Source organism: Zosterops lateralis, assembly GCF_965231275.1.
Source record: "Zosterops lateralis genome assembly, chromosome: Z".
Lineage (NCBI taxonomy): Eukaryota > Metazoa > Chordata > Aves > Passeriformes > Zosteropidae > Zosterops > Zosterops lateralis.
The window spans coordinates 47,100,641-47,124,507 of record NC_139800.1 but is presented as its reverse complement, the minus strand read 5'-3'; the positions used below and the strand labels follow the sequence as shown (position 1 = coordinate 47,124,507).

Below are 23,867 nucleotides of genomic sequence, written 5' to 3'. Positions count from 1 at the left end.
GTAAGATGTCCACATTGGGAGCTGCATGTGCACCGAATGCAGCTGTAACATCTGTGCTTAAAAGCTGGTTTGCATTCAGTGCAGCTGCATAGCACTGGTGTGTCATACTGTGTGTGCAGAGCAGTTGTCAGCAAGGAATTATTTGCATTTGGGACCAAATGAAAGGATGGAAGCCAACGCCCTTCCAGCAATCTCACAAACTTAAATTTTTGACAGTTATTCTGCTGGAGATCAGATAATGCTCTTGCTTTATGTCATAACCTCATGACAAGTCTGGCTGAGGAGTTTTCAGTCCCAATGCTAAACACTGCCTTTGGTGAGATGTCAGTATTCCAGACTAACTGAGGTCTTCAGTGGTGCTGCTTTTCAATTCAGGGACATGAACGTTTGGAGAGGTCATCTTTTTATTACATACAGCATTGCAATTATGCCCAGCTTTTGTAGCAGAGCCAGAAGCAGTTCAAGTTCAGTGTCTTTCCTGAGACTGGTTTCTGTCATTATTGATACATAGGCTGAGATTTTAATCTGTGTTCAGTGATCTGTGTTCTGTTTTGGTCTCTTTATCTGGCTGTCCACTACCAGTGTGGTAGTTTAGCTCTCTTTACTCACTCTCACTTTCTTGAGGAGCTGTTCTTGTTCCATTTTAAATAAGGTTCTATTTTGGCTGATCATGAAGGGAGAGAGAGCTTCGAAATAATTACTTTCTATTAATCTGTGCTGCCTGATTCATAAGCCTTTTCACTTTTATTAGAGCATAAAAGTGTTAAAAGATTGCTCAGTGTTAAAAAAGCTAACAAAACAAAACCAACAACAAAATTTTGAAAAAACAAATCAACATCCCATGTGGTTTCTATGTCCAGAATACCTTTGGATTTTGGTTTGATGATTAAATTTTAGGGATTACCACTAGTTAGAAAATTGGGTTACATGGTTTCCTAATATGAATCTGGATAGTTAGGGTTTGCTGCCTTTTTTAATGTTAATTTTTCATTTTCAGCTTTCTAGTTAGCTGTTCTGTTACCTACATTAGCAATTTAGCTTAAATGCTAGCCTGAAGGAGAATCAAGAGAATGGTCTCTTCGGAAGAAAGAAAATCTGGAAAATTGTTTTGGTGTTTACTGATACAAGTCTCTTGAGTTAATGTCGAATCACTCCCTTCAGAACTAAAAAAAATTCTTGAGCTGCTTGTAGATTAGCTTTTATGTGGGAGTTACTACATTCTTATTTCATAAGAATTAACCTGAGGGAAAGAAGGGAGGGTAGGCAGGCTTAATAGTCTGACATGCTTCTGAGTGACTAAGGTGCCACTGAAGTTTTAACATGTTAAACTGAGAGATCAGTCTGGCCCAGAAATTCTGATCAATAAATAACATTCCATTGATAAAAATGTTTTTATGAAGAGAAATTACAACCATGTGCCTCCTTTTATACTTTCTTGGTGAATATATTATTTTTATGGTCTGTAATTAAAAGCTTGTTACCTTACTGTGCTGTACAACACAACAGTGTTAAATCTTTCCTGTAAGTTAATAAACAAATTTTCTTTTCCTTTTGCTGCAGATCCATCAGGGCACAGTTCCTGTTTCATACACAGTGACAACTGTGGCTCCACATGGGATACCACTTTGCACAGGTCAGCACATTCCAGCCTGCAGCGCGCAGCAGGTTCCAGGGTGCTCAGTGGTTTTCAGTGGACAGCACCTTCCAGTTTGCAGTGTGCCTCCCCCAGTAAGTGGGTCCCTCTAACTACACCAGCTTCAATCAGTTTTTCTAGTATAAATGTATAATGTCCTACACAGTACTATATACAGCATCCAGTGAACATTTCTGATGTTGGTGTAATGTTGGTCTCTGCCAGCAGTGTGTAACTGTGCTTTTCCTGTGGTGCATTCTGTGACATGAATAAGCCTGTGTGGCACTGAAACAAAACCCTTGATATGAGCCATTGATTTCTTTAGGCTGCTCATTGAAGAGTAAGGGTAATTTGCATTTATCGTGCCTGGGTACCATTTATGACCATGAGAGGCAGTAAGATCTGCAGCATGCTGCAGTATGGCTATTCTGGAGCATTTGTGAGAATCAGTTCTTCTTACCTGTCAAATTGTGAAAATCTGTTACTTAAGCTGGTGTGTATCCCTGAAGCAGCATGAGAGACAGCTTGTTTCTTCTGTTTAGTGGTGATGTTAGTGGAACAAAGCAATCTCAGAATAAGTACCCAGAGACTGGAACAATACCTACATAGTAAATTAAGCAAGGAAGAAGCAACATGTCCTAAGAAACAGCAGAGAAAAATCTGAAACTGTATTGGGGCTTACGGAAATCCACACAATGGATACTAATAATCTTACCCTGTGCTTTGAATAGGTATATTATCTGTGCAATTCATAACATGTTTTGTAATTCAGCAATGCAGTTGGCCTTGCAATACGTATAGGAGTAAAGCTCTGGTTTTTATTTTGAATGTACAACAGTTAATCAAGTGTGTTGAGAGAATAGATCCAGTACAAGTGAATATAAACAGTTAAGTTTCTGTAGCATCAGCAGGCAGACTTTGTTTTCTTCTGTTACAGCATAAAATTGAGGAATAGTTTTAAGTTAAGAGTTTAAGTTAAGAGGGGACAGTGGAAGTTGTCTGGTGGTCTCCTGCTGCAGTACCAACTTCCAAGTATGGAGGTTTCATAACACCACTAGGCTTCTGCTCCAGTGTTTGACTGTCCTTGTGATGAAGAATTTCCTCCATATGTCTGCTTGAATTTTCTTTGTTGTATCTTGGTCCCATTGGTCCTGTTGCTGTTTCACTTTGCTTCTTGAGAAGGACTTGGACTCTTGTCCACTCTCAGGAAGTAGTTAGAGACAGGGGTAAGGTTTTTGTATCATTTTCTCTTTTTAAAGAAGAGCAAATCCAGTCATGCCACCTCTTTTATGCAGTTTTTTTCAAGTCACTGATCATCATGACTTTTCATCAAGACCTGGTTATCGTGTTGTCATTGTTTCTGTTTGGCACTAGAACGCCCAAAACTGGGCCCAAGGCTTGAGATTAATGTCAGTTTCTGAATGGAGGGACAGAATAACTTCACTGATTTCACCAGTTGCTTTCTTAGCCATGCAGCCTGGCATGCCACAGGCCTTTTTGACTGAGTAGACTATGGGTATTGTGTACATGTCCACCACAACACCACTTTTTTTTCCTGCAAGTCTTAACTGCAACCAATTAGTCTCAGAGTGTCCCAATCCATGGAGTTACTCTTTTCCAGTGCCAGACTTCACATTTGCCTTTGAACTTCACATAGTTCCTGTCAGCCAATTTCTCCAGCCTATGAAAATACATCTCAAGGTAGCCCATGCCCTCCACCATGCTCACCAGCTTCACCTGTGAACTTCCCAGTTTCCTTTTGTTATTTTCACAATATTTGTCTCTCTCTCTGCATGTGTAACTATGAAGTAAACAAATGCCATTTATTAAGTACTTTCATCAGTTTTAAAAGTTCTTTGAAGGACAAGATGCCATCCAGAGGGACATGGACAAGCTTGAGAAATGGACCCACATGAAATCTCATGTGGTTTAACAAGACCAAACACAACGTGCTGCACCTGGGTCATACCAATACAGGCTGGGGCTGCACAGATGGAGAGCAGCCCAGTGAGAAGGACTTGGAGGTGCTGGTGGGTGAGAGGCTGGACATGACCCAGGGCACTCCCAGCCCAGAAAGTCAAACCTGTCCTGGGCTGCATCCAGAGCAGTGTGGGCAGCAGGGGAGGGAGGGGATTCTGCCCCTCTGCTCTGCTCTGGTGAGGCCCCACCTGGAGCCCTGCATCCAGCTCTGGGGTCCCAGCACCAGAAAGACATGGAACTGCTGGAGTAGGTTCACAGGAGAGACACTAAGGTGATCAGAGGGATGGAGCACTACTGTGATGAAAGGCTGAGAGAATTGGGTTTGTTCAGCCTGGAAGAGGAGGCTTTGAGGTGCCCTAATTCCAGGACTTGAAGGGAGCCTACAAGAACAGTGGACAGAGACTTTTTACAAGGCACATAATGACAGAACAAGATGGGAAATGGCTTTAACTGAAAAAAGAGTAGGTTTAAATTAGATATTATTAAAAAAATTCTTTACTTTGAGGGTGGTGAGGCACTGGAACAGGTTGCCTGGAAAACTTACGGATGCCACATCCCTGAAAGGCTGGGTTGGCTGAAGCTCTGAGCAACCTGGTCTAGTGAAAGGTGTCCCTGCCCATGGGGTTTGGAACAAAATGATCTTAAGGGTGCCTTCCAACCCAGGTCATGCTATGATATGTCCAAACTGAAGAGCTTTTAAAAAAGCTTGAATGAATAAACAGGTAATTTTCATTTATTTCTGCTTGGAAGTTAGTGCGGCCTCCAAACATTTCCAAATATATAGAGGAGCTATGGTAATCTTTACAGCGTAGAATCCTATTTCAGTGTTTCCCAAAGAATCTTTGGGAATGTTTTTATGAAGATCGTGAGATGTTCTACCTGCAAATTTATCTTCAGCTATTTCAGAGGACAGTTTTCAATTTAGTAAAATACGATAAAGATGTATTATAACCATAGAAACACTTGTTTATGGTATATGTTCTTTAGAAAAATGAGGTAGTAACTGAGGGAAAAAAACAGTCATCAAGTCAGCATTTAAATTAAAAATAGTAGTTGGATCAAATTAATCTACAAGTGTTTTGGTGCATTTGGAGGTTTATGTTTGGTCATGATCACAGCAAATTGAGATCATATTTTCACCTCCACTACTGAAATCTGATTTTAAATTACTTCTTTTTACCATTTTATGCTATTATTGTCAATAAGTAAATGTACAATTTGTGCCATTACTAATAAGAAAAAAAAAAAGAGATCAGAACTGGGTAATCTTTCTTTTCAAAATTTGATAATGAATATCTTAATTAAATGCTCTTGTAATGGTTAAAAGTATAAAAGAAATGCCTGACATTCTCATAATGGATCAAAGCAAAAGCAGAACCAAAAAAAAAAAAAAAAAAAAAAAAAGCAGGTTCCTTGCTCTTCCATATATAAAGGTGGAATGCCACAAAGCACATTCCTGTTACCCTGCAATGCCTTCATAATTTTATTGATCAAACATTAGTGCCCAAAGTTGCTTTTGTGTTAGGAATTTAAAGAAGAGAAAAAGAGCTATTTCTTGTAGTATCTGTCACTAGGGAGCTGCTTTTGGAGCATAGGACTCACCCAAAAGTGCAAAATGGAGCAGACTGTACGAATTATTCATAGTATATGAGACAGCAGAGGTCTTTAGGCACAGTCTGACAGCTGAGTCCCTCACCTGCATCTAAAGCTTAAAGTGGTTGCAAGACCATTGCTTTGGCATGCTGTTTTAATGATAATATGTGAGAAAAATAAAATTAACTAGGATAACTGTCTGCTCATCACTTAAAAGCCTGTCTCATCCTGGAGTATTGAAAATCCAGACTCCTGATGGCCTCATGAGCACCTGGCAGATGTCACTATGCTACTTCCTAGAGCCTGTTCTCTAGTAATCACTGTTCCTTGGGTATTTGAATGAGTTGTTATTATTTATGTCTATTTCGGAGGCTTTTTCAACAGTGCTAAAGAACTGTTTGGTTACAATTACATCTTCACATTATAAATACATAGAATATGGAACATTGTATAGGGAATGTTTGTGCTACAAAAATGTATTGTTTTCATTTTATTTCAGATGCTTCAGGCGTGTTCAGTCCAGCACCTACCTGTACCATATGCAGCATTTCCACCCCTTATTTCTAGTGACCCATTCCTTTTGCATCCTCCTCATATCTCTACACACCACCCTCCTCACTTACCTCCTCCAGGACAATTTGTTCCTTTCCAAGCACAGCAGTCACGATCGGTAAGTAATGCTTCTTACCCCACTCTCAGTAGAACTGATGGGCTGGAGTGACACATAGTACTGATACCTGATTGAGGAAACAAGGATTTTCTTCCAAACTGTAACCACTTGATATAAAGATGAAAAAAAATACTTCTGAAGTTCCGTGTTCCCCTTCAGATTTTGTCACTGTCTGTGCTGTTTCTCCATAGGCTTTTACTTCTCTCAGAAGGATGGGTATTTGCTTCACCATTGGCTATTTCTTTCCTAGGAAGTAGAATAGAATCCAGAGGAGATTGTGTAAGCATAGTAGGCATCTCAGAAAAAAGCTTAGCAGAGAAAAAAGCACACTGTTGTTTTAATCATATGTTTCTTTTGTATTACTTCTTGATTAATTTTTGAATGACCAGTTCTTTTCCTAGGACATTTTCTTTACATGAATGAAAGTTACTGATGTGGTCACTTAAGCAGATTTGGCTTAGTGAAATGGACTATATAAACACAGGAAAATGTGACCCTGTTTTGGATTTAGGGGAAATCAGGTTTACAGTTCTGGCCTACCACTCTTTCCTCAGAAGGTAGCCCAAAGGAGGGGGGCCTGGGAAGAACACTGCCCCACCTGGTTCCAACAGTTCATGAAGACGGTGATAGAATAAATACTTTGTGTACATCCTACGCTACAACCCAGGACATAATCCACCCCTTATTCTATTACCATCTACATCATATCCAAATCAATACATTCTTGCAAAGATACACATATACATACAAAGATACACATATACATACAGAATAAAATGTTACACACTGTTCTCACTTAAAATTAAGTTTCCCTGTGGTACACAACGGGTTTCCCCCTCTTTCTACATTACCCACCAAGTGTAACCAGATCCTTGAGCAAAGACAATCCCACGGATGGGTCTGCCTTTTCCTGAGGCGGGATTAATCCAAACAGTCTTCCCTAAAAGGCCTTTCATATGTACTGCAGGGACTTTTTCTCCATCCACTGTGTGCAAGGGTTCAAACTGGGCAGACCACCTCGACTGATGGACCCTTGGGTGTTGACCATCCAGGTGGCTTTGGCTAAGTTCATTTCCCAATTCTTGAAGGTCCCCCCACCAAGTGCCTTCAGGGCAGTCTTTAGTAGTCCATTGCACCGTTCAACTTTCCCGGCAGCTGGTGCGTGATAAGGAATGTGATGTATCCATTCAATACCATGTTCTCTGGCCCAGGTGTTTATAAGGCTGTTTTTGAAATGGGTCCCATTGTCCGACTCAATTCTCTCGGGGGTGCCGTGTCTCCACAGGACTTGTTTTTCCAGGCCCAGGATGGTGTTCCGGGCAGTGGCATGAGGCACAGGGTAGGTTTCCAGCCATCCAGTGGTGGCTTCCACCATGGTCAGCACGTAGCGCTTTCCTTGGTGGGTTTGGGGAAGGGTGATGTAGTCAATTTGCCAGGCTTCCCCATACCTGTACTTCAGCCATCGTCCACCATACCACAGAGGCTTCACTCACTTGGCCTGTTTGATTGCAGCGCAGGTCTCACAGTTGTGGATGACCTGGGAGATGCTGTCCATAGCAAGGTCCACCCCTCGGTCACGGGCCCATCGGTATGTCGCATCTCTTCCTTGGTGACCAGAGGCATCATGGGCCCAACGAGCTAGGAACAGTTCTCCCTTGTGCTGCCAGTCTAGATCCACCTGTGATACTTTCACCTTGGCAGCTTTGTCCACCTGCTCATTGTTGCGATGCTCCTCATTAGCCCGGCTCTTGGGTACGTGTGCGTCCACGTGTCGAACCTTCACGGTCAGTCTCTCTACTCGGGCAGCGATGTCCTGCCGAATGTCAGCGGCCCAGATGGGTTTTCCTCTGCGCTGCCAGTTGGCCTTTTTCCAGCAATTCAGCCATCCCCACAGAGCATTAGCTACCATCCATGAGTCAGTGTAGAGATAGAGCCTCGGCCATTTCTCTCGTTCAGCAATATCCAAAGCCAGCTGGACAGCTTTAAGCTCTGCAACCTGACTCGACTCACCTTGTCTCTCGGCAGCCTGTGCAACTTGTCGTGTGGGGCTCCAAACTGCAGCTTTCCATTTCCGGTTAGCGCCTACAATTCAGCAGGAGCCATCAGTGAAGAGAGCATATCGTCTTTCAGTCTCCGGTAGTTCATTGTATGGTGGGGCTTCCTCGGCACGCGTTACTTGCTTTTCTTCTTCGTCAGACGATAATCCAAAATTCTCACCTTCTGGCCAGTTTGTTATAACTTCCAGAATGCCAGGGCGATTTGGGTTTCCAATACAGGCACGCTGTGTGATGAGAGCAATCCATTTGCTCCATGTGGTGTCAGTGGCGTGATGTGTGGAAGGAACCTTTCCCTTAAACATCCACCCCAGCACTGGTAATTGGGGTGCCAGAAGCAGCTGTGTTTCAGTGCCAATCACTTCTGAGGCAGCTTGAACTCCTTCACTGGCGGCCAAGATCTCCTTCTCTGTGGGAGTGTAGTTGGCTTCGGAGCCTCTGTAGCTTCGGCTCCAGAATCCCAATGGTCGGCCTTGAGTCTCCCCAGGCACCTTCTGCCACAGGCTCCAGGACAGACTGTTGTTCCCAGCTGCAGAGTAAAGCACATTCCTCACATCTGGTCCCATCCTGACTGGGCCAAGGGCTACTGCGTGAGCCATCTCTTGCTTGATCTGAACAAAGGCTTGTTGCTGTTCAGGGCCCCAGTGGAAATTGTTCTTCTTGTGGGTCACCAGATAGAGAGGGCTCACGATCTGACTGTACTCAGGAATGTGCATCCTCCAGAAGCCTATGGCACCTAGGAAAGCTTGTGTTTCCTTCTTGTTGGTAGGTGGGGACATGGCAGTGATCTTGTTGATTATCTCTGTGGAGATTTGGCGACATCCATCTTGCCACTTGACTCCCAGGAACTGGATTTTTTGAGCCGGTCCCTTAACCTTACTTCGTTTAATGGCAAAACCAGCTTTCAGCAGAATTTGGATAATCTTCTCTCCTTTCTCCAAGACCTCCCCTGGGGTGTTTCCCCATACGATGATGTCGTCGATGTACTGCAGATGTTCCGGAGCCTCACCTTTCTCCAGTGCAGCCTAGATCAGCCCGTGGCAGATGGTGGGGCTGTGTTTCCACCCCTGGGGCAGTCGGTTCCAGGTGTACTGCACGCCCCTCCAGGTGAAAGCAAACTGGGGCCTGCACTGTGCTGCCAAAGGAGTGGAGAAGAAGGCATTGGCAATGTCAGTGGTCGCATACCACTTTGCTGCCTTGGACTCCAGCTCATATTGAAGCTCTAACATGTCTGGCACAGCAGCGCTCAGTGGTGGCGTGACTTCATTCAGAGCACGGTAATCCACCGTCAGTCTCCATTCTCCACTGGACTTACGCACAGGCCATATTGGGCTGTTGAAAGGTGAATGAGCCTTACTGACCATCCCTTGGCTCTCCAGTTTACGGATCATCTCATGTATGGGAATCACAGAGTCTCTGTCAGTGTGGTATTGGCGGCGGTGTACTGTTGTTGTGGCAGTTGGTACCTGTTGTTCTTCGACTCTCAGCAGTCCCACAGCAGAGGGGTCATCTGAGAGACCAGGCAAAGTATTCAACTGTCTGATGTTTTCTTTCTCCACTGCGGCTATCCCAAAATCCCAACGATATCTTTTCGGGTCTTTGAAATATCTATTTTTGTGATAGTCTATGCCGAGAATGCATGGGGCCTCTGGGCCAGTCACGATGGGGTGTTTTTGCCGCTCGTTCCCAGTTAAACTCACTTCAGCCTCTAATACAGTCAGTTCCTGGGACCCTCCTGTCACCCCAGAAATAGAAATGGATTCTGTTCCTACATACCTTGATGGCATCATGGTACATTGGGCCCCAGTGTCAACCAACGCCGTATATTCTTGTGGGTCAGGTGTGCCAGGCCATCGGATCCACACAGTCCAGTAGATCTGATTGTCCCTTTCCTCTTCCTGGCTAGAGGCAGGGCACCCCTATTCCTGGTCATGGCATACATTGTTCTCTTCCTGTACATATGTTTCTGAGGTCCCTTCAAGAGGATCAGTCATATCATCATTCCTGTACCATCTAGAGTTCTGAGAGACTGGGGCAACATTGATTCTAGATGGGCTTCTTGTGGTAGGTGTTTCTCTTTACAAAGGTATCTGTCTTTCACACTTGTTAGCAGTCGCTGCCAGAGGCTGAGAGGTTCTTGGGTTTTCCCAATCCCCTTGTCAATGACCACATCCCAGGACAGCGATCCCAGTTGCCTGGCCTCAATTCCATCCAGAATGGTGTCATTGGCTGCAGCGTCCCAGATGCGGAGCAGCCAGGTCAGGATGGACTCGTTGGTCTGGCGGGTGAATTCCCTTTGCAGGTCACGCAGCTCAGCCAGGGATAGAGAGCAAGTGATGATCTCTATCTCTGTCTCCTCTGCTGGCTGCGAAGGTCCTGCTGCATCCTCGTCAGTCACTATGCGGACTGATTTGCTCCTTGGCTTCTTTTTCTGAGTGGTGGCAACTGCTACTGGTTTAGGTGGTTCCAGTTCAGTGACGGTTTGTGTGGAGATGCTGATGGCACCTTTGGTTCCTTTCTCCTCTGTGACAGTCTGCGTAGATGTGGACACTGTTGCCTCACTTTTGGTTCTCTTCTCCTCTGTGACAGTCTGTGTAGACATGGACACTGTTGATTCACTTTCGGCTTCTTTTTCCTCTGTGATGGTCTGTGTAGATGAGGACACTGTTGCCTTGTCTTTGGTTCCCTTTTCCTCTGTGACAGTCTGTGTAGACGCTGATGCTGTTGCTTTGCTTCTCTTTCCTTCTTCCTCTGCCTTAAGAACACGCTGCATCACACCATGTAGTGTTTTGACTCTAAGCATGGTGCAGAAAAAACAAAGGGCCATGCAGAGAAGACAAAGCAGACAAAACAACAACATCATACTATCCTTGGCATCCCGAGAGTACTCAATATTTTCAAAAACTGCTGTGTTATGCCTGAAAAGCTGGAAAAAATCATTCTTTACCCCTTTCCCACAGGGGCTGGGTGAGATTGTTGAGGCCCCAGATGTAGCATCCTAGACCAGAATCCAAAACTGGGTATATATTCTGAATGCTGTTCATTGCCTTGGAGTTTATCAAGCAATGGACATAATAGACCAATAAGGCAATTTTAGTGCCATACCCTGGTTTACGCAGGAGCATTAAGACCGGCAGGTAGTGCCCTATGTGCAGAAAAATATAGATAGGTACAAGACACATGTAAGCATGTTGAGCATCATAATGAACAGATGTCTTCTTCAATACAAAATTGTAATTCTGACTTCTCTCAGTGCCTCTACCCCATGTTGGGCACCAAAAATATGTGCTGGCTTGAAAGCAAAACCAGTGAGAGACTTAAAGTCAGAAATACAATTTAATAAGAAGAAAGGTAAAAAGGTAAAATAAAATAAAATAAATGCAATAACACAAAGGACCACTGACAGTCAGAATACAACCTGAGCAGGATGGTGGAAGCAGTCCAGGTGAGGTGCTCTTCCTGAAGCAGTGATCCTGTAGAAAGGTCTGGTAGCTCTGGTCCTCTGGGAATCCAGTAGGTAAGGGCTGCTTGTACTGTCCCAAATCCCAGATTATGTCCAGGTGAGAATGCTTGGCTCCTCCCCCTAGGTGAAGCATCTCACAACGGGATGATGAATCATGCAATGGGTCCTTGATGGCCCATTAAACAGAGATAACTCCTAGAGGGAGTTACCTGTGAGTCATGGGCAAGGCGTTGATGGGCCATTAGCAGAAGACAGCCCAAAGGCAGGGGGCCTGGGAAGAACACTGCCCCACCTGGTTCCAACAGCTCATGAAGATGGTGATAGAATAAATACTTTGTGTACATCCTACACTACAACCCAGGACATTGTCTCACATATCATACAGTGAGAGCAACCTGTCAAGAAGAAGAGAAAATACTCATCCTGAAAAATGCAAGATACAGGAAATTACAGCCACTCCTATATTTGCTAGATTGCATAAATTCCTGGTCTGTAAGCATGGCTAGCTGGAAAAGGTGAATTTATATCGAATGTGTAGGGGTTTTTTTTGCTTTTTTGGGTAGTGCTAATGATCTAGGAATTGTTCACAGAGTTACTATAAAATCAATCATGGCAGTACAGAATATACAGCTGGGACTGCAGTTCTTTATTGGGGAAAATATTTCATCTCTATTATTGCAACAATGGCTATCTCTGGTTTTTTTGTAGCCACTTCAAAGGATAGAAAATGACGTAGAATTGCTTGGAGAACATCTTCCTGTAGGAGGTTTTACATACCCTCCCTCAGCCCACCCACCAACGTTGCCTCCCTCTGCTCCTCTTCAATTCTTAGCTCATGATCCATTACACCAGGAGGTGTCATTTGGGGTAGTAAGTATTGTTTTCTATGCTACATTCTCTTTCATACTGCATTAAAATTCTTGACCTTTATTCTGTAGTACATTTTGTTGGAAAGTTTTTGCAATCATATTCCATTATTGAAATAGCTGCACACCGTGGTATTTTCTTTAAGCTTATGTTAATTAAGTTAAAGGTAATTAAATGACGCCAGCAAATTATTTCCACTAACATTATCTGCAGAGTGCAGCAGCATTTACTTGAAAAAGTTTCCATGTTGTCACATAGGCTGGAACTTCTATTGCAGGAATTGCTTAGTACAGTTTAAAAAAACTGTTGTTACTTTTAGTTAATTTGTCATCGTATGCTGAGTTTCCACAGCTCTGGAAAGCCAGAATGCTTTAAAAACAGTTTTTCTCTTTCAGCAGTTGTAGAGTGCTTCCATAATTTAGACCACACCATATATTATAAATATATTCTTGTTATAAAGCTTGATTTAAGTCAGCTTTCAGGGGTTTTTTTTCAGGCAGTTTAACTGCAGCAGCACAAAATAAAGTTTAAAATGGTGCAAGATAAAGTCTGTGTTGAATTTTCTTGAATCATGTGCTTCTGTGGTGTGTCCAGTGGTGCTACTTCTAGGATCTTTGTCGTACCTCAGTCTGCAATTATACTAGTTTTGAAATTGGTCAGGGTTTTGTTGTTGTTGTGATTGTTTTGTGTGGGTCACTTTTTAAATAAATGAAATACTCAATCTCCTGCTTGTGTAATGCTGGGAGAAATAGCTAGATCCCAAATATAGGTGCTGAAATTTTTTATTGTTTGACATATGCATCAAGTTGTTGGTGGTTTTAGGGGTATATTGTTATTTAAATTTTAAATAAGAATTAAATTTTAGGCCCTGCAGCTGTAGAATATTCAGATATCTTTTCTTTAATTATTCTCCTTGAAATCATAGAGCCTAGTCAAATACCTGCTGCAGTTTTTATAAAGGTTCAAGTAAATGTCCACCATTTCAAAAAGTGATCAACTTACTCCTAATCTAAAGGTGTACAGATTTTCAATGAATTTTTCAGGCACTATGAGACACTCTGGAGTCCAGAACACTTGAAATGTTCCATAAACTGCTTGTATTTTATTAAGTATGCTTCTTAGATGAATTAGTCTAATCATACAGGTTTTTCTTGGAATCAGATTTCCTTCATTTTAAAGTTTGGTTGTTGTAGTAGATAGGGAACATTATACCATTTTCTGCAGATTGTAGCATTTGTCTGCTCTGATGCTTCAGCCCTGTAGCATCTATTCCTAAGGAGTATAATAGAGACATTATCAGAAGTAACCATGTGGCCCTTTATAAAGTAATACAAAATCTTTATAAAGCTTTATTTGCATTAAAATTAGAATGGAATAGCTGCATTTCTGATTGTTTTTCATTCAGTGAACACAACAGTTTCTAATTATGGCTTTGGATTGCAGAATTCACAAAGCAGTAAAATTAATATTTCATATGTCTAGTTTGAGACCTCAACGAAAAGGAACCTGGTTCTTTTGCATTGTTCTTATATTCATGTGTTAATTTTATGTATGACTGGGCCATACATTAATTATAACGTTTCTATTGTAAAATTAAGGGATTTTAGGTTATTCATTGGGAGTGTTGGGCTCTTGTGCTTTCACATTTCAAACATGTAAGAAGAAAATGTGTTAGTAAAGGCTTATGTTGTTCTTTATTTTCAAAAAAGATCTTAAGGCCCTCCAATACAAATTTAATAGGGCTAGATGAATTTCAGTTGTAGAAAATACGTTTTAGTAAAAGGTGACAAAAAGCACCTTGATTTATCCATGGAATGAATGCATTGAAACTTTGGGCTTGAGTGTCTCTGTGTGGTCCAGCTGCAGAAATTGTACTAATTAAATCTTCCACATACACCTGAAAGGCTTCAAACCTTTAAGCCTAAATGTAAATATATATTACAGCTTAAAGGGTTTTTTAAGAGATTTCTAAAAAATTCTCATTTTAAAAGAGTTTTCTAAAGGCTTGTTTACTCAACTGTTTATGCACAGGCCTGCATAATAGCATCTGAGTCTTTTATATTTACAAGAGGGTCAGCAATTCACATCCTGTTTCCCAGACTATTCTGACTGTAGACTAAACACATATGAACTTGTAAGGATTTCTGTTGTATATTACCACTTTTCCACGTGAATTGGTATGATTGTATATTATAGATAGGAATAATAATTTCATATTGAGGCTGAGATTCTTTTGGATTTTAGCAGAAGCTGGATCTTTAAATAATGCTTTATTGAAAATGGATTTCATTATTGAGGGTAGAGATTAAGAATAGAAAAATGTTGAATCATGGGCTCACAGACTGGATAAGGGAGATCATTTGGTGAAGCAGGTCCACCTAAAACTGGATGTCCAGGACTATGTCCAGCCTTTTGAGTATCTCCAGGAAGGGAGACTCCACCATCTCCATAGGCAGCCTGTGCTAGTGCTCAGTTACCCTCAGATTACAGAAGTGTTTTCTGATGTTCAGACGGAGCCTCCTGTGTTTTGGTCTATGCCCACTGTCTCTGGTCCTGCCACTGGGCACTGCTGAAAAGAGCCTGGCTCCATCTTCTTTGCACCCTCCCTTCAGGTATTTTTATACATTGATAGGATCCCCTCTGAGCCTTCTCTTCTCCAGGCTGAGCAGGCTCAGCTGTCTCAGCCGTTTTGCACACAGGAGATGCTCCAGTCCCATCTTAGTAACCATTTGTTGGACTCTCTCTAGTATGTCCATGTCTGTCTTGTGCTGGGGAGCCCAGAACCAGACACAAGTTCCAGTTCCACAAGTTTCAGTTGAAGCTTATTTTCTTCTTTCTTGCAGCCTTACCCACCTTTTATGCCTCGAAGACTCACAGGGCGCAGCAGATACCGATCACAGCAGCCAATACCACCACACCCTTACCATCCCAGCCTATTACCTTATGTGCTGTAAGTGAAAAGTACATTTGCTTCCATGTAGGTTATTAAGAAGTCACCAAGCATCTTGGCACTTTTTATGGTTGGACTCTACCAGAAACCAGGCATATTTCACCTGTCTTAGAGGAAAACTTCCATTTCTGTGTAAACTTTTCAGCGTATTTTGAATAACCTACACCACTGAGCAAGGAAAAATACAAGTGAACAGTTTTTGTCCTGTGTAGTTTTGTAGGTATTTTTGAGTTACAGTAGCCTCTTGTTTCTGAACTCTTAGTAAAATCTTCAGTGGATTTTAAAACAGAGTTCTGTGATACTCTTACAGAGGCATAGTTAGACTGTAGGATTAAGTTGTAGGAGTCTTCATTACAGAATAAATTAATTTGGTTTGGTTCTTAATTATAAAACACAAGAGTGGGAACTTCTGTGATGTGTTACTCTTTATTGGCTGAAGTGCTACTCTGTCACAGCTGTCACATTTATCATCTGCCTCTGATTAGCTGTTTCTGGAAAAGATGTGGGAAAATTAACATATAGGAATTATCTGTAGTGTGTTACGGTAGCCTCTCTGGAAGAGAGTGTGAGTCTGTGATACGAGATGTATTAGTCTTCTCTGTTCTGTATTGGAAGTAAGAATTAAATATTTGGAAAACAAAGATTAAGTTTCTGGTGGCAAAGGTGACATTGACAAGGAAATAATCAAGCACTGACACCAGATCTGTAGATTTTCTCTGCGCAATGTCAGACATGGCATGAAAATGACACCAGAAATCTGATTCAGCAAAGTTGTTCAACTTCTCATCTTGCAGTCTGAGAGTAATGTCACAGCTTCTTGCCTGTTCACTGAGGACATGATGTGGCACAGTAATTCCTGGTTCTACTATGTTAGTGCTTTGAATTTGTGATTTCCATGTCTGTGGATGGAGTTTTGACCCATTGTACTACCTTGGGGGGTGAAAAGGCTTACTGAATATACAACCAGAAAAACATCTCTCTGATCTCTCAGTCTGAAGGATTCTGCTTTAACCAACATCACAGTACATGAGAAAGTGAATTTGTGCTTGCCTTCAGGATGGAAGTTTATCTGGTAGCAATCCTATTAATTTTCACTGTGTGTTTTAGGCTTGCAGAAGTTGCAAGACTTTTATGTTGGCAATCTAAATTAACTTAGCATTCCTCTTTGATTGTCTTCTATCCATTTAAAGAAACAAAACAAATTTAAAACCAGAATGTCAGTTTTTGTCAGCTTTAGGTCTCCATAGTCTGTGATAATTAGATTAGTTTTTGTAATAAAGCTGAGCTTGGTTAAAAGTACCAAGTGAAACGCACATGCAGTTAAAAAGTTAGCGCTCCCAATATCAGAAGGTAGCAGAAAAAGCTTTTTCATGTGACTTTTTCACTTCAAATGTCTGTCCTTGACTTCAAACATAACGTTTTACCAGTTCTGAGAACATGTTGATTTGAGAGGCATCAGAAAGGTTACTTTACCTCTGCCAGGTGTTTCTGTGCTTTCCTTCAGCAAAATGCTGAACCTTATCCCTGTTTGCTCTTGTGGTAGATCAATGCTCCCAGTGCCACCGGCAGTTGGACCAGCTTTCAGCTTTGAGTTGGATGTGGAAGATGGAGAGGTAGAAAACTATGAGGTTGGTGTATAACTACAACTACCTTTAAAGAACAGATATTAGCTCAAGCAATAGATAAAATTTTATTATATTTTGCTTTTAATCCTAGTTTTGCCTTTCAAATAAATGTAGTGACTGTGAAGACAGAATCCAAAAGTGGGTCTTTTCAGATTTTTTTTGTAATACTGGGTATTAGAAGCATTTAGATTTCTTTCTTGTCCCTTGCTCTTCCCCAGAATTCACCTTTTCAGGCTAGTAATCATTAAATTGTTCAACTTCTATGTTCTCCATGCTACTCCTTTCCTTTCAAAATTTAATTGATTTTAAATACCAAACAGAAATGAAGCACTTTCGAAAGAGAAGGGTAAGTTACTGGTTTTATGAGTGTAACTTTCAGAGTAGTTTTAATACCATAGGATTAATTAATCTAAATGTAATGTTTATAAAATTGCCTTACTGCCATTTCTTCCTGTCCTCTGGAGGGGATGGTAATTCACATCTAAAGATGCAGAACCCTCTTAAATATACTAGATAATTATGGGGCTCTTCCAACTGTTGTTCTTTTGCTGGTTCTGAAGCTAATGGATTCCATTTGATTTCTCTTGAGTTAGTCATCATTAACCCTGACTTTTGCATCTCTATTCCTGTGCTCCCGTTAAGATCTCTGTGTAGTTGCATGTCTTCCGTTTAACAATAAGCACTTCTGCAATAACTTCTGTGGTGGTTCAGAAGAAGCAATGTCTTCTTAGAATTTGGACCCTAGGTTCATGAGTAAGAAATCAATACCATTTGCAGCTTTCATAGGATCTCTTCTGTGCACTGATTCTCTGTCACACTGATGCTTTTTCCTAGGCCCCTTGTGAAGGAATGTGAGTTAAATACATGATAGATTGCAAATTATATACATGAAAGGGTTTTAGTTGCAATTACTGGCTAACAGAAAATTAACATAAAAATTAGCAGCCAAAAAAGTGCCTAAAGTTTGATGGTATCTATTTGTTTTCCAGATTGAGGATAAAATCTCCATATTCTAATTCAATCAGCCCAAGACATGGAGTGGGAATCATAAACTGTCCAATTAAATTTATGATTTCTCTCACAAGACCAAATTCACATATTTTTACACAAGAAATTAGTTGACTTTTTTTTCTGGTTACCAGCACTGTTAATTTCATAGCAGAGTGAGGCCGTCCATCAGAAGCTACTTACTGAGCTGTGCATGCAGTCACAGGACTAATTGGAAATTGGGTCCTTGGGAAGTGGGTTTTGAAATCCCAGAGATAATACCTTACATAATTACAAAGACGGTTAAGTTGTGAAAGACTTTCCAAGGAGCTTGTATTGTATAGGAGAACCAAAGTTCTAAACATTTCTTAATAGAAGGGGTGTTTCATGCTAGCAGCTGGGGTAGTGAGATGTGATGGTAGTCCCCAACACTAATGGAACCAGAATCTGTTTGATCAGTGAAATTTTAAATGTCTAGTTTCCATGTTTTGCAGGCACTGCTGAATTTGGCAGAACGTCTGGGAGAAGCCAAACCACGGGGATTAACAAAAGCAGACATTGAGCAGCTTCCATCCTACAGGTTCAATCCAAACAATCACCAGTCAGAGCAGACATTGTAAGTATACTGGTCTCTTTCAAAGATCCATAATTTAGGTGGCTTGATTTTCATTTCTTTAACTGGCAGTCACAGCTAGGAGAAGAAAAAAAATACTTGCTTTGTGATGTGAAAGTACAGTAAATAAAAAAACCAGCAAAACACCCATAAAACCCCACAGAGTCAATCCTCATTTTCCATTGTCAGATGTAGATCGCTATAGCTACTGAGGGAGTAAAATAGCTGCTGCGTTGCAGTTGTACCTGTAAGATTTTGTATGGAGTTGCGTATTTGTTGTTCTTACATAGCAGATACATTTGAACTTCATTGTCTTTTTTAGATGTGTGGTGTGCATGTGTGATTTTGAGTCAAGGCAGCTACTTAGAGTCTTACCCTGTAACCATGAGTTCCACGCAAAGTGTGTTGACAAATGGCTGAAGGTAAGAAAAAGTAATCCTATCTTAGATGGAATTGATTATGTATTTTTGTAGGAGAGGGTGGGGATATTTTGCTGTTCCACTTCATTTCATCTTGTTTCTTGTTTCTGATTCTTAGAAATGCCAACAGAATGGAAGCACTGCCTAGATATTTTATTATATTATTCTAATAATTGATTAAGATTGTTTCTTCGTAGTATTTGGCACAAGGGAAAATGGATATGAAACAGTTGTTTTCATTGACAGCTCTTACTGTGTTTTCCATTTGCTTAAAACAATAACTGTGCATTTGAGTAATACACTACATTAAAGAAGACTCAAAAAAAAGTAAATAATATTGGAGGTATGATACACAGTTTGATGATGATGGTAGCTTCAACTGTTTTACATAGCTTGCCTAGCAAGAATGAGTGCCAACACATTTCCTTCCCCACTTTGCTGTTAATGTTGGTTTTTGGGGCAAATAAAGTGTGTTACATGTGTGTGTTTATGTGTATGCATATACACAGAAATGTAATATACAGAAATAGAAATGGTAGTTTTACAAAATTATTTACCCATCCAAGAAAAGAAAGGCTCAAGAATCAGGACCTCCCAGTAACAGCACTGATTACATAGCTGTGCAGAAGGTGAGAAGAACAAACAAAACAAGTAGATTATGGCAGACGTCTCTCTCTACAGGCTGCATTGAGCCAGATCTACTGCCAGCAAGGTATTGATTCCCATCTTGCCTCAGTTTTTTTACTATTTTATTCCATCAAGATTTAATCCATTTAGTCTGCTGTGTGGAGCATTGGAAACTGCAGTGATCCTATGTTGATATGGTCCCTAGAAAATTACACCTAGAGGGTGTTCCTTGTTTTGGAAAAAGAAATAAAGCCCTCCTGGCTTTTATGGCACCATAAATATGGCATCATAACTTAGGCAAGTGCTAAAATATGCAGCACAGAGAAGAAAATCAAATTGATATTGACAGGTTTTTTTTGCTAATAAGTTAACAAAAATAATGAGAAGGATTTGAAAAAATGGGATGTGAAATTGCCCTTTCACTACAGTACTCATGGTAGCCTAAGACTAAAGCTTCTACAAAATCTAGGAACAGTGTAACTATTTGTAATGCTCATAATTTTTGCTAGAAATGGTCCAGAAGTGTCTGAATTCACATACATGCTCAAGAATCAGAAAGAGGAATCTAAACACCTGGTTGTTTTACTGGTATACTAAAAAGCCATATGCACACACTCCACATAATATTGTCAGTTTTTTTCTGCTAGATGTATGCAATTTTATTCACTTCCTACAAATTGAGAGTAGAATCTGTATGTATCAGAGTAGTGTTCTTCAGTGTCTCCCTCCTCTTCTGGTGCAGCATCCACTGTGCACGTGTCAGTCTTTCATAGAATGAAACTCTTCTAAGTCAGTTGTGGTGTGGACACTGATAGTATCCAGAGATAGTATCCTCTCCACTTTATGGGAAAAAAAATAAAAATAAAAAAGTCATTTGACATAGCCTCTGAGATAGTGGATGCTCTAGGTTTATTATGTGAGCTTTTTTAAAGGTAGCTCTTTCCAGGCTATTAATGCAAAAAAAAAAAAAAAAAAAAAAAACCAAACCAAACCATATACCTTTGATTCATAGAACCCCTGATCTGCAGATTTCTGGAAGTTAGAGGAACATGTCGTGCATGCTTGTCTTTTTCTTAATGCTCTTTTCTTACCTGACCTGGCTCTCAGAAGTCAGACAAGCATGTTGAGTTAATCTTTTTTGGGACTCAGTGTGTTACTTTTAAAGTTAAGAGTTAGTCCTTCCAATTGTTAATGAACTGGCCATAGAATTTGGAACTGTGAAGTGAAAAAAGTAGATTTATTTTTGTCTGTTTTTGTAATTGTAGTGTGCTGTTCTAGTGGTGAAATAGATTTGCTGATGTTCCTGTCTTATCTTAGAAAATGCATTTTTTAGCAGATCTTCCTATACTATTTTCTAAAGGTTGTCGTTAGAATGAGGTGCAAGATACGCAATCCAAATTTAGAGGGGTGCAGTTAAACTTAGTAAAACTTGCATTGACGTTGTTATTCCAGAGCTGAGTGCAAAATAAGATGGACAAGGTTAAACCATCCTGGTGTAGGATTACTAAGACAGTACCTTTATACCATGTAGGTTCAGTTACGGTGGTACAAAGATGCTATATAAAAATAAAGACTGTTTTGCTTTGGAAGCTGTAACAAATTACCTGTAACACCAATCTATTTTAGGTACAGCCTGTGTCTAAATTTGGTTACAGTTAAGAAGCTAACATCTGGAAGTGATGATAACTGGAAAATATTTTGTGCTTTAGTTTTGCTTCTGTCCATTCCGTTATTAATTTGAGAGCTTTTTTAATGTAGCTTGACTGTATAATTATGTCCACATCCACCTGATTTGCATCATCCAGCAAACATCACGTTCATAAATTCTGCAAGGGAAATTTAAAATTGTAGTTTTCAGTACTTGTAATGTTATTCCACATGGTACACAAAGAAAAATAATTATTGGTTCATCGCTATTTTTTACTCATCTAATCTCATTTATTTGAAGAGTGTATTTGTTATCTAGGACTATTTCTAGAACTATAGAGTCAAATTAATTCTTTTTTAAGTTCTATCATGTCACTTTAGTGAAAGATAAAAGTAAAAGGTTAGTGATTCAGTCTGAGCACTTAAAAAATACTCTTCTTTTATTGCCTGTTGGTGATGATGGAGGAGACAAGAACTACCTAAAAACGTTTTGAAGCTCATATGCATGGAATATTTGACAGTACTGTCTTTTTAGGTAGTGAGGAAGTAAGAGGAAGTGTTCTGTAACAGCGCATTAGGTTGCCCTCTTCAGCTAAAATACTTCCCTATTTAAGCAGACTTAGACTTAATAAGAGAAGATGTGATGCAGTTGGAGGCAACAACAGAATTAAAAAGAGAGAGGTTATCCTTTTACTTTTTGTAGTATTCCCAATTCTCATGTTTCACAGTATTTGGCTCCTTCTTGCCCTATATCCTCTAGTCAAGCATGAACACATGAGAAATGTGCTCTTCTATAAACTAAATGTCGTCATTCTAAAGGAGAGCTTTGGACACCATAACCTTTCTTCACCCTGAGAGCTTAGAACTACCTTAAAAGGACAACCTGCCTTTATATTTAATGTACTAGGAAATGCTGTATTATAAGAAATGACAAACTGTAACTATACTTCAACTTATTTCTGATGGACTAACACCAAAGTAGTGCAATGGTTTTTAGAGGATTCTAGTAGCCTGGTAGTTTCATTGTTCTAAATGCAGTTCACTTTAACCACAAATTTGTATAAAATATTTTAAAAAATCAATTCATTGTGCAGCACTCTGTAGTTACAGCACAAAATTAGGTCTGCTGGGAAGAGTGGCAAGTTAGAAGGTCAGTATTACAATATTATTGTAATTGTCCCCCTCATTCCTCTTTTGGCATCAAAAAATCATATTAAATGCCAGGAGGGGGAAATTCATTTCATGAAAGAAACAAGAATGCAACTAAATTTAAAGCAGATGTTCATGTAGGATCTTGAAAAGTTATTTTAAAAGCAGTAGTGTGGTGTCCATGAGTATTCATTTTATCCTGGCACAGTAGATCTATTTCTGCAATTCCTGTCAGGAAATTACTCCTACGGAATGCTGTTCTGTGGTACAAGTGATTGTTACTTCAATACCAGTCTAAGCTAATAGCACTTGATTTGTTAATCCACCAAATGTTTAAGAACATGCCTTTTTATTTGAAACATTATATTAGCCAGGTTATATTTAGAATCAGGCACATGAAGTGAAATGACTGGGTAAGGACATTTTGAAGTTTATTTTGAAACCACTAGTGAAAAAGAAATAAAATTTTAAGTTATTCTCCAATTCATGATTTACAAAAATTAAAAGCAATAAAAATTATGGACAGTGCTAACAGTTGACAGCAGGAAAATTGTCAGGAAAAATATACTGTCGCCTTAACTTCCATTACTGAATAATGTTTTTCTGTAATAAATAATGTGTTAAGTTCATTGGATTAGTTATTGTTTGGATTTAAAATATTTGACAAAGAATTCTGAATTCTGGCCTGCAGAGTCATATTTCTTGATGCTCTTCACTTGTATTTTCATTGAAAAATCTGGTTGCCTTAGAAGACTTGGAGTACGGTGGTTGGTCCTGCAGTTTTGGTAACTATGAAATAGAGAATTTGGGACAGGGAGGAGCTCTTTTCACTCTTCCTTTTGCAAAGGAAGTATTGACTCATAGATGTTACATATTTTTCTGGGGCTTTTTTCATCATTTGCTAAAATTAAATCAGCCATCATTTGAAAATGAGAAAAAGAAGGCAGAAATACTTTCCCAGTAGCTTAATGAACATTACTTCTTATCTGTTTTACTTTTTAAGGAAGCTAGAAAAGTACATGAATCACAGGACATATTTTCAGTGTATGCTTTACTAAAGAGCTAATAATCTAGGTCTGCTGGTGTATGTTACTTGAATACATGTTTGTGTGGGTCATCTTTTCTTTCTTTTTTTTTTTTTTTAATTCCCCTTCCCCTTTACTAGAAGTCCCTCCCTTTTTCCCCAGTTTGCTTTCAGCTTTGACCAAGTCTGTATGATATTCTTCTATGACAATAACTGAATAAAGAAAGTATGATGTCATTTCTGATCAGTACAGTTTGTGACAGTACAATGTCCTCACACAAAATCTCTATTTGCAGCCCAAGGTGTCTCAATTTGTTTTGGTGGGTTTCTCTACAGCATACAGTACAGGTTGTTAGTTGCATCCATCTGACTGCAATGTACTATAATTGTGAATCTGCATTAATGAAACCACCATCACTTAGCTAGAGCCTTTATTTGTTGTCTCATTTTGTCTTTAAAGATAAAAGGCAAAATTATGTTTTTGTAAATGTAATTTTGAATTGGCAAACTTGCCACACCATTCAAGCATAAGAAAACAAATTAAGAAAAGGCATAAGCACATTCTG

The 23,867-nt window shown here is 40.0% G+C and overlaps 1 protein-coding gene across 4 annotated transcripts in view; it reads left to right on the top strand.

Moving 5' to 3' along the window:
- Positions 1-23,867, top strand: part of RNF38 (ring finger protein 38) — a gene marked incomplete at its 5' end in the record, with an annotated part of 113,148 nt that overhangs the window by 85,731 nt on the left and 3,550 nt on the right. For all 4 annotated transcript variants that reach the window (XM_083883596.1, XM_083883597.1, XM_083883598.1 and 1 more), the window contains 7 exons: positions 1,561-1,728; positions 5,706-5,876; positions 12,102-12,263; positions 15,104-15,210; positions 16,754-16,838; positions 18,317-18,438; positions 18,758-18,857. In XM_083883596.1, the coding sequence (XP_083739722.1) occupies positions 1,561-1,728; positions 5,706-5,876; positions 12,102-12,263; positions 15,104-15,210; positions 16,754-16,838; positions 18,317-18,438; positions 18,758-18,857 (915 nt within the window). The remainder of the gene's footprint in view (positions 1-1,560; positions 1,729-5,705; positions 5,877-12,101; positions 12,264-15,103; positions 15,211-16,753; positions 16,839-18,316; positions 18,439-18,757; positions 18,858-23,867) is intronic.